Source organism: Silurus meridionalis, chromosome 21, assembly GCF_014805685.1.
Source record: "Silurus meridionalis isolate SWU-2019-XX chromosome 21, ASM1480568v1, whole genome shotgun sequence".
Lineage (NCBI taxonomy): Eukaryota > Metazoa > Chordata > Actinopteri > Siluriformes > Siluridae > Silurus > Silurus meridionalis.
In genome coordinates, this window is record NC_060904.1 from 4,419,270 (window position 1) to 4,432,767 (window position 13,498).

The 13,498-nt window shown below is 38.0% G+C and overlaps 1 protein-coding gene across 1 annotated transcript in view; it reads left to right on the plus strand.

Annotated features, from left to right (window-relative positions):
* LOC124375583 (contactin-associated protein-like 2) overlaps positions 1 to 13,498 on the plus strand; it is a 124,082-nt gene that overhangs the window by 71,875 nt on the left and 38,709 nt on the right. The window contains exons 9-12 of the mRNA XM_046834065.1: positions 1,461 to 1,610; positions 7,560 to 7,722; positions 11,028 to 11,134; positions 13,042 to 13,161. Of these exons, the coding sequence (XP_046690021.1) occupies positions 1,461 to 1,610; positions 7,560 to 7,722; positions 11,028 to 11,134; positions 13,042 to 13,161 (540 nt within the window). The remainder of the gene's footprint in view (positions 1 to 1,460; positions 1,611 to 7,559; positions 7,723 to 11,027; positions 11,135 to 13,041; positions 13,162 to 13,498) is intronic.

Consider the following 13,498-nt stretch of genomic DNA (forward strand, 5'->3'; position numbering starts at 1 on the left):
TGTCTATCTATCTATCTATCTATCTATCTATCTATCTATCTATCTATCTATCAGCTGCAAACAAAGGCAATCTTATGTCAATTTGTAAATGTAAAAGTTATCATGGATTATCTTAGATCAACTTTTGGTTGAGGCCTCTGCCATTAAAGAGTACAATTGCCATGTACTTGGCCTGCAACTGTTCTATCTATCTATCTATCTATCTATCTATCTATCTATCTATCTATCTATCTATCTATCTATCTATCTATCTATCTATCTATCTATCTATCTATCTATCTATCTATCAATATTGCAAGTTATACATTTTAACAGAAATATCTAAATGCCACTTTTTCATTATATAAATCTTTTACAACTGTGTGTGAAGTGTGCAGTAGTGCAGACTGAAAAATCAGTTTCTTAATGAAATCATGGTTTAATTTGTTTCTACTCAAACCAATAACTTACTCAGTAAAGAACCATCAGGGTTTAACTAAGACAGTGTATATTTCATTGGAAAATGCAAGAGTAATGGAGTTTATCTGCACTGTGTAGTTTTAAGTCTCTTGGGTTAAACGTTATTTGTTCTCAGTAGTTTGCATTCCAAAGTTCTGATCCTAAAGGTATGTTTTTTCCCTTCCATTCCATGGGTTATTGGATTTCATGATATTGAAAGGTGCAACTCTACATTTTCCCCCAAGTCTTAATTGAAGTTAATAAAATGACACTATGAAGTGTACTATCTAGTCTCATACACTCAATATCATGAGCAGATCACATTACAGATCTCATAACCCTTATACTATGATCATTCATTTAAAAAGCTTACTTTTTTGTTCTTTTTTCATTCTCATTCTTTTTGAAGATCGTGCCCAGCTAAATGGGACAAAAAAGCATACAATAAAAGAGTGGCAGAGATGGATGGATGGAAGGATAGATGGATAAATGAGCGAGGAGACTGAATGCTATGTATCACTACCAACATTAGACACATTTCCAAACTCTAATAGTGTGGCAGGGGTAGGGAAATAGATTGCGTCCTGTCTAAAGAGAGAGAGAGAGAGAGAGAGAGAGAGAGAGAGAGAGAGAGAGAGAGAGAGAAGAGAGAGAGAGAGAGAGAGAGAAAGAGGAAAACCAAAGGCAATTACTCAATCTTCTTTTACAGTAGGTGGCAGAGGCAAAGTGGTCACCAAGGAGCTTTAGTGAGTTAATGTTCTTTCAGAATTTTTTTATTGTAACTCAAATTAAAATGGAAAGTGCTGTTTTTGATTGTGTTCTTGTGTCTCAGGATTGAATAACTCGAATAAGCGACTATGAATTATCACTTAAAGACGTCAAATGAGTTTAGAATCCTTTCAGATCTCAGTCATGGCCTAAAAAAAAGGACCCTGTAATTGGATGCTTATCAACCCATTGACCTACATGACAAAATTAGAGAGACTGAGCTGAGCGCTTTCTGGTTCTTATCACTGTTACAGGTTCGGAGCTGAATGATGGAGAGTGGCATGAGGTTCGTTTCATGGCCAAGGAAAACTTTGCTATGCTGACTATGGATGGGGATGAAGCTTCAGCTGTCAGGACCAACACACCTTTTCAGATCACAACCGGAGGAACGTACCACTTCGGAGGTGGGTGATTAAGTGAGACTTATGGAAAATGGAAATGGGGTATTCATTTTGCTGAAGTGGATGAAGAGAAAATCGAATTATTCGATGGTAGTTTGACAGCTAGCTAGTTGTTTTATTAAATTAGGGTCGGCATCTACTTTAGTATGCAAAGTGCTATGATTTATTGTGGCTATAATGTTCCTATTATAATTTTTGTCGCAAAACTCTTTGCTTAATCAAGTTTATGTGAAAAGATTCTAATACTACTTACCGTATTTTCCGGACTATAAGCCGCTACTTTTTTCCCACGTTTTGAACCCCGCGGCTTAAACAACGAAGCGGCTTATTAATGGATTTTTCCTGGGTTTTTCCCGGTTTCACAAACTTCAAGCCAAAAAAACTAAGCCCCAGAACATTAGACTAATGAATTTTCCGAACGGAAACGAAAAAACGCACCTCACCTGTGTTCTGAGCTGCACGGCATCGGGAGAAAAAACTTTCACCGGTGGTGATTTTTAAACGCACGACGATGCCAAAAGATAAACTCCCGAGAGAAATAGTTGTGAAAGGAAGGAGGAAGGCAGTGAACAATGACTTTCTTGGTCGGCTACTGTTTAGATACAAGCCGTTGTAATGTGTTGAGTCTGGGTGAAGGGAGAACTCGCTAACTCCAGTTGCAAATGAAATCATATAAGCACAGACGGGTTTCCAAAACTCGTGCTTTTTTATTTTTCTTGGCAACAGCGTTACGGGTTAGTCAAAGAAACTTAGAAATGAGCATCAGAAAATAATGAGCACATAGTCCTCAGTCTCACACGCACACACACGCAGTAATACCGGGAGAATGCAGTGACTTGCTGTTCCCAAAATGCCGCTCTGCTCTCAAAGGAGCCACAACATATTTCACCCGTTACACCGTGTAACAGACACTGTCTTTCTGTAAAGCCTGTGTAAAGTTCATTAGTTTCAGTGTAGACCTGCACCCTTATACACGGCTTAAGGGTGCGCTTTATAGTCCGGAAATTACGGTACTCTTAACACACCAATCTAATAATTGAATGATATTATTGAGTCAAACACTAATTGATATCTATTAAAATGATCATAAGCCCAAACATTTTTCATCTACTTCAAAATAATCACACAAATTAGGCCACGGATGTTGTGGCAAGTCGGAGTCAAGAGTTTCTTCCATCATTTATTCCTTTCAAAATCACCAGATTAGAAAACTCCCTAAAAAGGAAATACTTCAGTAATATACAGATACGTGAAAAAGCTACTTAAGTACTGTAATGAATTACTTTTACTTCATTACTGTCCACCGCTGCTTGGAAGTTTCTCTCAAAAATGTGTATGTTTTGACCATAGACAGTGAGGATATACCTATTTATAAACGCCTGCCTGTAGAATGTTTCGCTACTGCTCTACAAGCTGCTGATGCGGTCATAATTATCAATCAATAATCCCCCCTTTGCGTCACTGTTATTTTAACTCCTTGCCGATCTATCCTTGCGCTGTAATTTGTTTACGACTGATTTTTCCTTTCCTGAAAATGGAACGAGCTCTATTTGTCCTTTAAGGGAATGTAGGCGTAATTAAATCACTCACATTTACTGTTAGCTCAAGCTTTCTGCTAAAGGTAGCAGGGTTACATGGTCTGTAAGAAGCCAACAGCAGCTCGGTGGGAAATTCTGATTGCCGTAGATAATTTTTAGAAATGCTGGTTGTAGGATAAATTTATATTTGGATTTATGGCATTTGGGAGATGGATTTGTTCAGTGTGATCTACAAATAGGTTTGAAGTCTCTGTCAATAAATGCATTCTGATAATGGTTCATTAGGCCACAAAATAAAAATACCGTCAGACTAAAACTCTGTTGGGAGTAAAAAATATATAAAAATGTATTAACCACATGGAGATATAGTTTCTTGAACATCATTTGAACAGACCCAGAAATCCAGATGTCTAATAGAATTATACTTGGTTGAAGATGCAGTGTGGTGCAGTATAGGACAAGAAGGATGGTATAAGGTTAAGAGGCAGAGGAGTGTCTGTGTTTTAAATCTGCAGCTACAGTGGAGCAAATGGAGGTGGACTAAGGGGTGATGTGGGGAATAAATGATAGTATCTATAGGAACTCTTAGCAGAGCAGTCTAAAGTGAGTGTAGCTAAGCAGTAAGCAATATGTTGAAGCAAATTGTGCTTACACACCGCTGCTCCCCAGTACCAGCAGCACTCATGCAGCCCCAGACCATGGTGTTACCACCACCATGCTTGGCTGTAGCAAAACACAATTTTCTTGATACTCCTCACCAAGGATCTTATCTCAGTCTCATCAGACCACAGGGCATGGTTCCAGTAATTCATGCTCCTAAAAAGCTTCAGCTTGTCTGCAGGCTTTCTTGTGATCAAGCTTCAGAAGCGGCTTCCTTGACGACAGCTAGGCAAACCGACTTGTTGCAGTGTGCGGCGTATGGTTTGAGCACCGATAAGCGGACCTTCCAACCTTTAAAGCAATGCTGCAGCACTCATGCATCTGTTTTTTGAAGCAGCTTCTGCACCTGTCTCACAGCACAAGGACTTAACTTCTTTAATGGACCCTTGCAAGACATGTTTCGAGTGGAACCCGTCTTGGAAAACCTCTGTTTGTCCCTGGCCACTGTACTGTTTCAGGGTGTTAACGAGCTTCTTATAGACTAGGCATCTTTGTGGAGCAAGCAATTCTAATTCTCAAATCTTTAGAGTTCTTTGCCATGAGGTACCTTGAACATCTAGTGGTCAGTATGAAAGAATTGTATTTAAAGCATCAAATTTTAACTGCTTTAATACAAGATGCACACATTAGTATGGTCCTGTCAAGCAGACAAAAATATGAACATGATGAAAAGGACATGTGGTTTTGCACAAGCTGAACATTGACTCCTCTATTATATATCCAAGTTTCGTTTCTATAGTATTGTCCTTTGTGAAGACATTCTAAAATGATTGCTGTAATGTAAGAGGTATATTGACTTTTGTGAGAAAAGGTATATGTGACAAATACATGCTGTCTATTTAACCTGGATTATTATCTTTTGTGCAATTGTGCAAGAATTTCCAAAAAACTATTAAGACTATTAAGCGCACCCAAATATAAGCCGCACCCACTGAAATTTAAAAGATTTGTATTTTGAACATAAATAAGCCGCACCTGTCTATAAGCCAAGTTAAAAATAAACTTTACACAGGCTTTAATGAAAGACAGTGTCTGTTACACGGCTTGTATCTAAACAGTAGCCTACCAAGAAAGTCATTGTTCACTGTCTTCCTCCTTCCTTTCACAACTATTTCTCTCGAGAGTTTTTCTTTTGGCATCATCATGCGTTTAAAAATCACCATCGGTGAAGCTTTTCTCCCGATGCTGTGCAGCTCAGAACACAGGTGAAGTGTGTTTTTTCATGCCCGGTTGTTTTCAGCGTGACGAATGATTCGCATTTCCTGTAGACAGTCCGAGTGAGCGGCAGGTCAAACGTCAGAGGAACCTCATCCATATTTATGATGTGGTGCGCCCCCGATTCAGTGGGAGCGCATCTAATTTAATATAAAGAGTTTCATTGGTTCACCTGAACCCGTTCCGCAATTTCATTGGTCTAATGTTATGGGTATCAGTTTTTTGGCTGCAAGAAGCTTGTGAAACCGGGAAAAAATCCATATATTAGCCGCTTCGTTGTTTAAGCCGCAGGGTTCCAAGCTTGGGAAAAAAGCGGCTTATAGTCCGGAAAATACATTGTTGAAATTATTCAAAGCTTGATAAATGAGAGCACTGACTTTTGTCCTTGATTCTTCAATTCTATAGTGTACTAATCTCGAACCAATATTCCCGAATGCATTTTCACACTCGAACCGTGCCCGTAGTTTATAGCGGTATTTAGCATGAAAATGTCCACAGCAGCTCTCCATCGTGCTCTGTGCCCTTGCGTGACCAGCGGTGTAACCACATATCACATAGCGGTAAAAAAGAAAACCAAATCAAGGCTATAACACGGACATTTAAGCGTCCAAGTGAAGGCAGAAGTGACGAGAATTCTAATCAGGTGTATATAAAAAGCGAAGAATGCAGCTTTATCTGTCACAAACACCTGTTTCTGTTTCACACTGCGAAGTAATCACGAGCATACTGATAAGGTGAGCGTCCAAACCGCAGGGACTCAGACAAGACAACTGCAGTATATTTTAATATGCTGCTTTTTATTCTTACCCTGCCGGCCAACGCATGATGAAATTAGCCAGAAAAAACAAACCGAAAGAAGAGTCAGAAAATATAACAGCATTGTGTGCTGAAATAAACATGGTGCAGGAATAGATACAATAGGGTTTTATTACAGAGGAGGACACGTTGCATTACACAACTTTTCATTAGCAGCTCACGGAGAAATCTGTGATGACGTACAGTACTTGCTGTCACTGAAGCTCTGATTGGATAGAGCTGTAGATAAGATTAAATATATATATTTAATTAAATGCAATGGTTAGTGTCAATTAATTAGTCTCTTAACACCAACAGACACTAAATACACTACAAAATGGCCTTGCTAAAACACCATGGCTAAATATACAAGCAAAAGTATTTGGACACCTGACCTTTTCAGCAATATGATTCTTCCCCGAACTGTTTCCACAAAATTGAAGAGGATGCCTTTAGATGCTTTAGCATAAAATTTTCTGCTGAAGATCTTAAATTGAGCTCTGAATTCTAAAATCCTCTAAAACACGTGAATCCTTTGGAATAAATTGGAATGCTGACTGTATTAGAATTGGAAGGAACTCCTCACTCTACATCATTTACTTGCCCTTGTGGCTGAATGAGCACAAATCTGATGATCGGGCAGGCATAGCATTATGGCTGGTGAAGTAAATTGATTATCTCTTCATCATGGCACCTGTTAGTGGGTGGGATATTTTAGGCAGCAAGTAAATATTTTGCCCTCAAAGTTGATGTGCTAGAAACAGGAAAAATGGGCAAGTTAATGTAAGTGCACGAGTTTGACAAGAGCCAAATTGTGAGGTCTACACCAGCGGTCCCCAACAATTTTTGCGCCACGGACAGGTTTAATGTCAGACAATATTTTCACGGACCGGCCTTTAAGGTGTGGCGGATAAATACAACTAAATAAAATGATACGAGTGGCATAAAAAATGGTATTTTCTAAATATAATAATAAACGTGAATCCACTGTGTTGTTTTTTGTTCATTTTGCTCGCTTGGGGGTTTCAATTTAGCGGTAATGTATTATGTGTTAGACAGATGTGGAGAAGAGAATCCAGTAAATATCCAGAATAAAACATCGTTTAGAATCTGATAATAAATAAAACGGAAAATAATGTAAGTTATGTATTCTTTCTGTGCGGCCCGGTAACAATTGACGCACAGACCGGTGCCGGTCCGTAGCCCAGGTGTTTGGGACCACTGGTCTAGACGACTGCGTCAAAGCATCCCCAAAAAGGGGACCAACACAATATTAGGCAGGTGGTCATAATGTTATTTAGATAGATAGATAGATAGATAGATAGATAGATAGATAGATAGATAGATAGATAGATAGATAGATAGATAGATAGATAGATAGATAGACAGACAGACAGACAGACAGACAGACAGACAGACAGACAGACAGACAGACAGACACAACTATTTCAGAAAAGCCAACAGATGGTCCAGGTAATAGTTTGAGACTCAGAATGCCTTTGTGCAATATTGTCTGATTTCTCTCTAAAACCATCGAAAATCATCGTGAGCAGCTGGTCGGATTTAAACCTTCCTCCAGAAATTTGTAATGAATTAAAGGAAATATTTGCTTTCATCAAATTTCTAATCTAAATCTAAGATTACAAAAAAAGGGATAAGAATCCACATGCAGCATGCAAGCTGAAACAGATGCTTTGAAAATGTTATGGATGCCATGTAAATGTGACCATGTGTTTGTGTGCAGGTTATTTCCTGCAGACCCAGGCGTCTCCGTCGCAGCGTTCGTTCCAAGGTTGCATGCAGCTCATCCAGGTGGACGATCAGCTAGCTGACCTGGTGGCTGTGGAGCAGGGCATGCTGGGAGCTTTTGAAAATGTCAGCTTGGACACGTGCGCCATCATCGACAGGTCTGAACGCTACCCTCTATCCTCAACACTGCTGCTTACACACTTATACTAATACTTGTAAGTATTAAAACCTTAGCATAACTGTGTATGGACAAAAGTTTCTGGGCACTTGCTACTCTTTTGGGAAGATGCTTTTGTCCATGTACAGAAAGGTAAAAAATAATGAACATAAGGTGTTTAAGTATAATACTACACTGAGTCATTAAAAGATATCCTCTGTGTTTTGCCAACGAATCTCTGCGTACAGGTGCAATAACGACCATTTATTCCAAAAGATACTGCCTCCTTCATTGCTTTGATGATAGAAAACACTGTCTGTCACGTGGCTCTTAAATCTCCCAGTTGGTATATAATTGGTTTGAGATCTGATGCCTTTGAAGCCAAAAGTGTACGTTTTGCATTGTTTTCATCCACATCAAGCCAATTAGTGAGCCCTTGTTCCTTGTGGATGAAAGAAACCTTGTTGGTCACGATAGATATATGATCTGTTAGAAGAACTTTGCATTCATTGGCAGTGAAGTGAAGCCCTCTGAGACTTAAGTGGACTCCAGAAAGAAAAAGGAATTTTGGATATTATGGTTTGGTTTATACTGTTGCAAGGAAAGAAAAGTGATAGAACAGTGCAAAATCCAATATGTAATGAACAGCAAAGGAAGGCATTTGGTAGGCACCCTCATTCAGAGAAACATACCAATGAGCAGGAGAGAGTTAAGGGCCTTGCTCAGGGACCCAGCAGTGGCAGCTCAGTGGGGGTGGGATTTGAACCTATGATCCTCCAATCCAAAGTCCAATGGCTTAACCATTGATCTACCACCTCCCCAAATTAAACCTTGGTACTAGCTCTATTGATGCAGTTCCTCAGACGATGACTGTGGAGCTACTTAGATACTGTGCATTCGGCTAACGAAAGAATAAAACGTAATCGTCGTGAGGTTGCTCATTGTTGGCAAGTCTATTTTGAAAGCAGAGGAGTAAACAAAGAGCAGCTGGTTAAATCCAGAAGGCTTATTCGGTTTAACTCACGTTCATTACCCATATATTGATGGATCACTCATGCATTTCTCACCCGTGTCTTTCATGCTTGACATGTGTTTCTAAGCTGCGAGTCTATCACGCTTACGTGCCGCCAAAGTAACGCACCGTTTAACACGCCAATTAACAAATGTTATTAATGAGATACATCAACACTCAATTCCAGGAACAACAAAAACACGACACACTATTAAGCAGAATCATGTCATGATGGTACACAATGTGAAGCTGCCTGTTAGTCCAGAGGTCAAAAAAGCATTAGAAGAACAATAAAAAAAATTTTATTATCACATAAATATTTAATGACACCAGATTATTAGATTCTTGTGCTTTTTGAACATCCTATTCCACATTTAGTTCCCATTTGCTGTTTTAATAACCTCCACTTATCTAGGAAGATGTTCTTCTGGAGTATGTTTGTGGAGATCTGTACTCATTCAGCCACAAGGGTGTTAGTAAAGTCAGGTACTGATGTAGAGTGAGGTGACAAGGCCTGGGGTGCAGTCACCAAAGGTCTTTAGTAGGGTTGAGGTCAGAGTTCTGTGGCTGAAACCTTTCATTTCAACCGATGTAAAGCATATCTTCATGAAGCTGGCTTGTACACATGGGCATTTTCATGCTGGAATAGGTTTTGGTCTCCTAATTCAAGTAAAATGTAATGCCTCTGCATCCAAAGATATTCTATACAATTGTGTGCCTCCTACTTTGTGTTAAAAGTTTGGCTTGAAAATCAGATGTCCCAATATTTCTTTTTCTCACTGTATATGCATGTTTTTATTATTTTTTTTTATTTAAAGAATATATTTTTACCTCACCATCAAATTTAAGGAGCTAATAAAATATCAATAAATATGATTTTTCACAAGAATTATAGATATTTATTTTTTTTCCCCCTCAGAACCTTAGACATTTATGAGTGTATAATTGTGGGATTAATATAAATTATATACATATATAAAGGTGTAGAAAATAATACACTTTAAAAGATCAGTTCTTGCAAAGATCAGGATAAGTTCTTGCACTTATGCAGTCCTTACTTGATTTCTCTCTGAAGTAATCTAAAATCTAAGTTTATTGATGAGCTTTCACACTTTCGCAGTGTTTACTATAATAACCGATGTGATAAGAGGATGTCAATGCGTTCTCTCATCGTTTTCTTCTGGCACTCACCCGGTTCAGGTGCGAAATCATTATCGGGACTCAGGCGCCCATTACAACACTATTGATTTTGTGCTTCTCTTCATCAGTTAAGATGTCAATGCTGTTTCGACACATCGACTAAAACGCAGGACCCGCAGGTCACGTTTGTTTTATTCTGGCTTTTATTTGGGTTTGTTTTCTCATTAAATAATAGCTGATCATTTACAATTGGCTATGTAGAATGTACATCGGGGTCTGCCAAGCTGAGTGTTTACTGCTGTGGTGATAATACTTTAACCCAAACTTTACCCTCTTTGATTGTTTGTAATACCAGTATTTATACACGTAACTATTTATTATGTCCTACAAACTTTTTTTGGAAAATGTTTCTTGACCATATTTAATTTCCAGTACAAAGCATCTTTGAAAATGAGTAATTAATGCAAACAGAAAAGCACTGAATCCTTTTGCACTTTTAACTTTGCACTTTAATTATGACTTAACCACAAACAAACATAAAAGATGTGAATATGTGAATATATAAATGGTTTCCATTCACTCAGTTAAGGTTCATTAAACATCCTAAAATCCTGTAATCACAGAAAACTGTATTATTATTATTATTATTATTATTATTATTATTATTATTATTATTATTATTATAATATTATATAATTGTATGAGGAGTGTCCACCAGGTCGCTGTTGTAATTGTAAAAACAATATTAGACTTGTGCATTCATATAAACTGTCTAAAACTACTGTAAGAGCTGCTGAAAATGAAAATAAATCAACTTTTTCTTAATAAGGTCTATCTGAGTCGGGTCTTTTAATCTCTAATAAAGAAAAGCCACTGCAGCCTTTTCATTAAGAAATGCCCAAGGAAATGCTTTGAGCATACCTTTATAACAAGACGCAGGTCTTAATAAGTGTATACCAGGCATGAATACGTCTTTTTGATTATGCAACCCAGGTTTTAATTCAATAAAGAAAAGCATGTAGAGCAGATGGCTGGTATACACTTGGTGCTAGATGGCTGGTGAAGTGGTGTGACATTGAACATAAGGAAAAAGCTGCAATTGTGTGCGATGTGAGATTTCATTTTGCTTTTTTTTTCTCGTTGTGCTTTTTCAGGTGTTTGCCTAATCACTGTGAGCATGGAGGAAGGTGCGCTCAGAACTGGGACAGGTTTAGCTGCTCTTGCAACGGCACTGGATACACCGGCGCCACCTGTCATACATGTACGTACAGCACACACACTCTTGGAACTCAAGTCCCAGGATATCTTTACTTAATGTCTTAAATCATAAGCTATAGCTGATTGTGTTTGCTGATCCTGTAGGTGACACAGAGTATTCAGTAGAGGCTTCAGTAAAATTTCCTTGTTTAGCATTGCTAATGCGTAAGATGCCGTGACCTTTGAAGCACAGACAGTGCCAAAATTTAGTTTTTGGTTGTATCCATTTGGCATCTTTAGAAAAACCATGTGTGTACATTAACCAACCAAGTCAAAGTTTCACGTTTAACCGAAACATAAAAATGTTTCTCTGTGGAAAATATTTACCCAGCACACTTGTTCACATAAAAAATAAATGAAACAAAAAAAGAGAGATTACAGTAACATTGGAAGTGTTGTTCCAGAAGGTTATTGGTGCCTGAGTATTTCACAGTTTGAACAGTGGGGATTTCCATGCCCACAATGGAGTCTCTACGGTTTACACGAGTGGTGCGGAAAACAAAAAACACCCTGCATTTTTGTGTATAGAAATGCCTTGCTGATAGAGAGAATGCTGAAACAGGATCATAACGGCATTCGAGCTAGATCAACTCTACCACTCTGTTGAACTGTGTTGATCAGAAAAGCATCTCAGCATGTCATTCCTTGTGGTGGATGGACTACTACAAAAGTCGTCCAGCTTCGGTTTTATTCCTGTAAACTGTAAAGGAATGTGAGGCTACCGTGGGTACTTTCTAACCTCACCCATTCCACACAGACGATTATTGGAAAATGATGGTAAAATAATAGAAAATATATGGCATGGCAAAATAAAATAAAAACAAATGCCCTACAGTATGAGTTTGCTTTTATTTTATGATCAATAGACACTTGATCTTGTTTTGCTGCCAATTCACCGTAACTGTACTTATTATTGCTGTTACACTTCTCCGAAACAAACCATGTTCTGTATACAACAATTCCAAAAAGTTATGACACTGTGTATAATGTGAATAAAAAAAGAATGCATTCTAATAAGTTCATATTCTATTCACAATAAACTAAAAACAGGTCTGAACTAACCTTTAAACTGAAAATATATATCATTTTGAGGGAAAAAGTAGGCCATTTGATTAAAGATTTGATTCAATTTGATGGCTGCAACATTAAATAAAAAAGACAGGAGGTGGAGCTGGAGGTAGCAGAGCTGAAGTTAAGATGTTCATTGGGAGTGATGAGGATGGACAGGATTAAAAATGAGTTTATTTGAGGGACAGGGCATTTAGGACATTTTGGAGACAAGGTGAGGGAGGCGAGATTGAGATGGTTTGGACATGTGCAGAGGAGGGACATGGGGTATATCAGTAGGAGAATGCTGAGGATGGAGCTGCCAGGAAGGAGGAAAAGAGGAAGACCAAAGAGGAGGTTTCTGGATGTGGTGAGGGAAGACATGCAGGTAGTTGGTTTAAAAGAGTCAGATGAAGAGAACAGAGTGGTATGGAGACGGATGATCGGCTGTGGCATCCCCTAACGGGAGCAGCCTAAAGAAGAAGAAGAACAGGACACAAAAATATTCGACAAATCTCTACAAGCACAGTCCAAAATATAGTAATACATCTTCCCAGAAGAATGAAGGTCATTAGAAAAGAAAATGGGAAATAAATGTGGAATTAGGTGTTCAAAAAGGACATACAAATCTTATCATTAGGTCCACAATTTTTCCATTATAGTGTGAATTCTATAGCATAAGAATTCACAGGAAGATTTTAGTACTGATCTATTAAACAATTTGAAGGTAAGGCTTATTTCTAAACTAATTTTTTCCTTTTTAGAATTTGTATTAACCTTCACGATTATTGTCCATGTCTGGTCATGCTATGTTTTGAGATTGGACTGCATGTTCAGGTTTTTCAAATGTCTTGTTTCTCATAGCCATCTATGAGCAGTCATGTGAGGCTTATAAGCACATGGGGAAATCTTCGGATGTCTACTGGATCGATCCTGATGGCAGTGGCCCTTTAGGACCGTTCAGAGTCATTTGCAAGATGACAGGTAATTTATAGTATAGGTACTATTTAATTATTTGTGTTGCTGCTGTTGCATTCATTTGTTGTACTATACTGTACTATATATATATATATATATATATATATATATATATATATATATATATATATATATATATATATATATATATATATATATATATATTTATATTCAGCCCATGAAATGTTATCAGTTTAAGGCAGACATGATGGCTTTGATCAGTCTGATGAATTCCTGTGCTGAGACACTGATTAAATCAAGCTCAGTGGTAAATTTTTACAGATAGAGTTTTGTGAAATTGTGCAGGACGAAAAAATTAGTTTGGAGGTTGAGAAAACTCGGC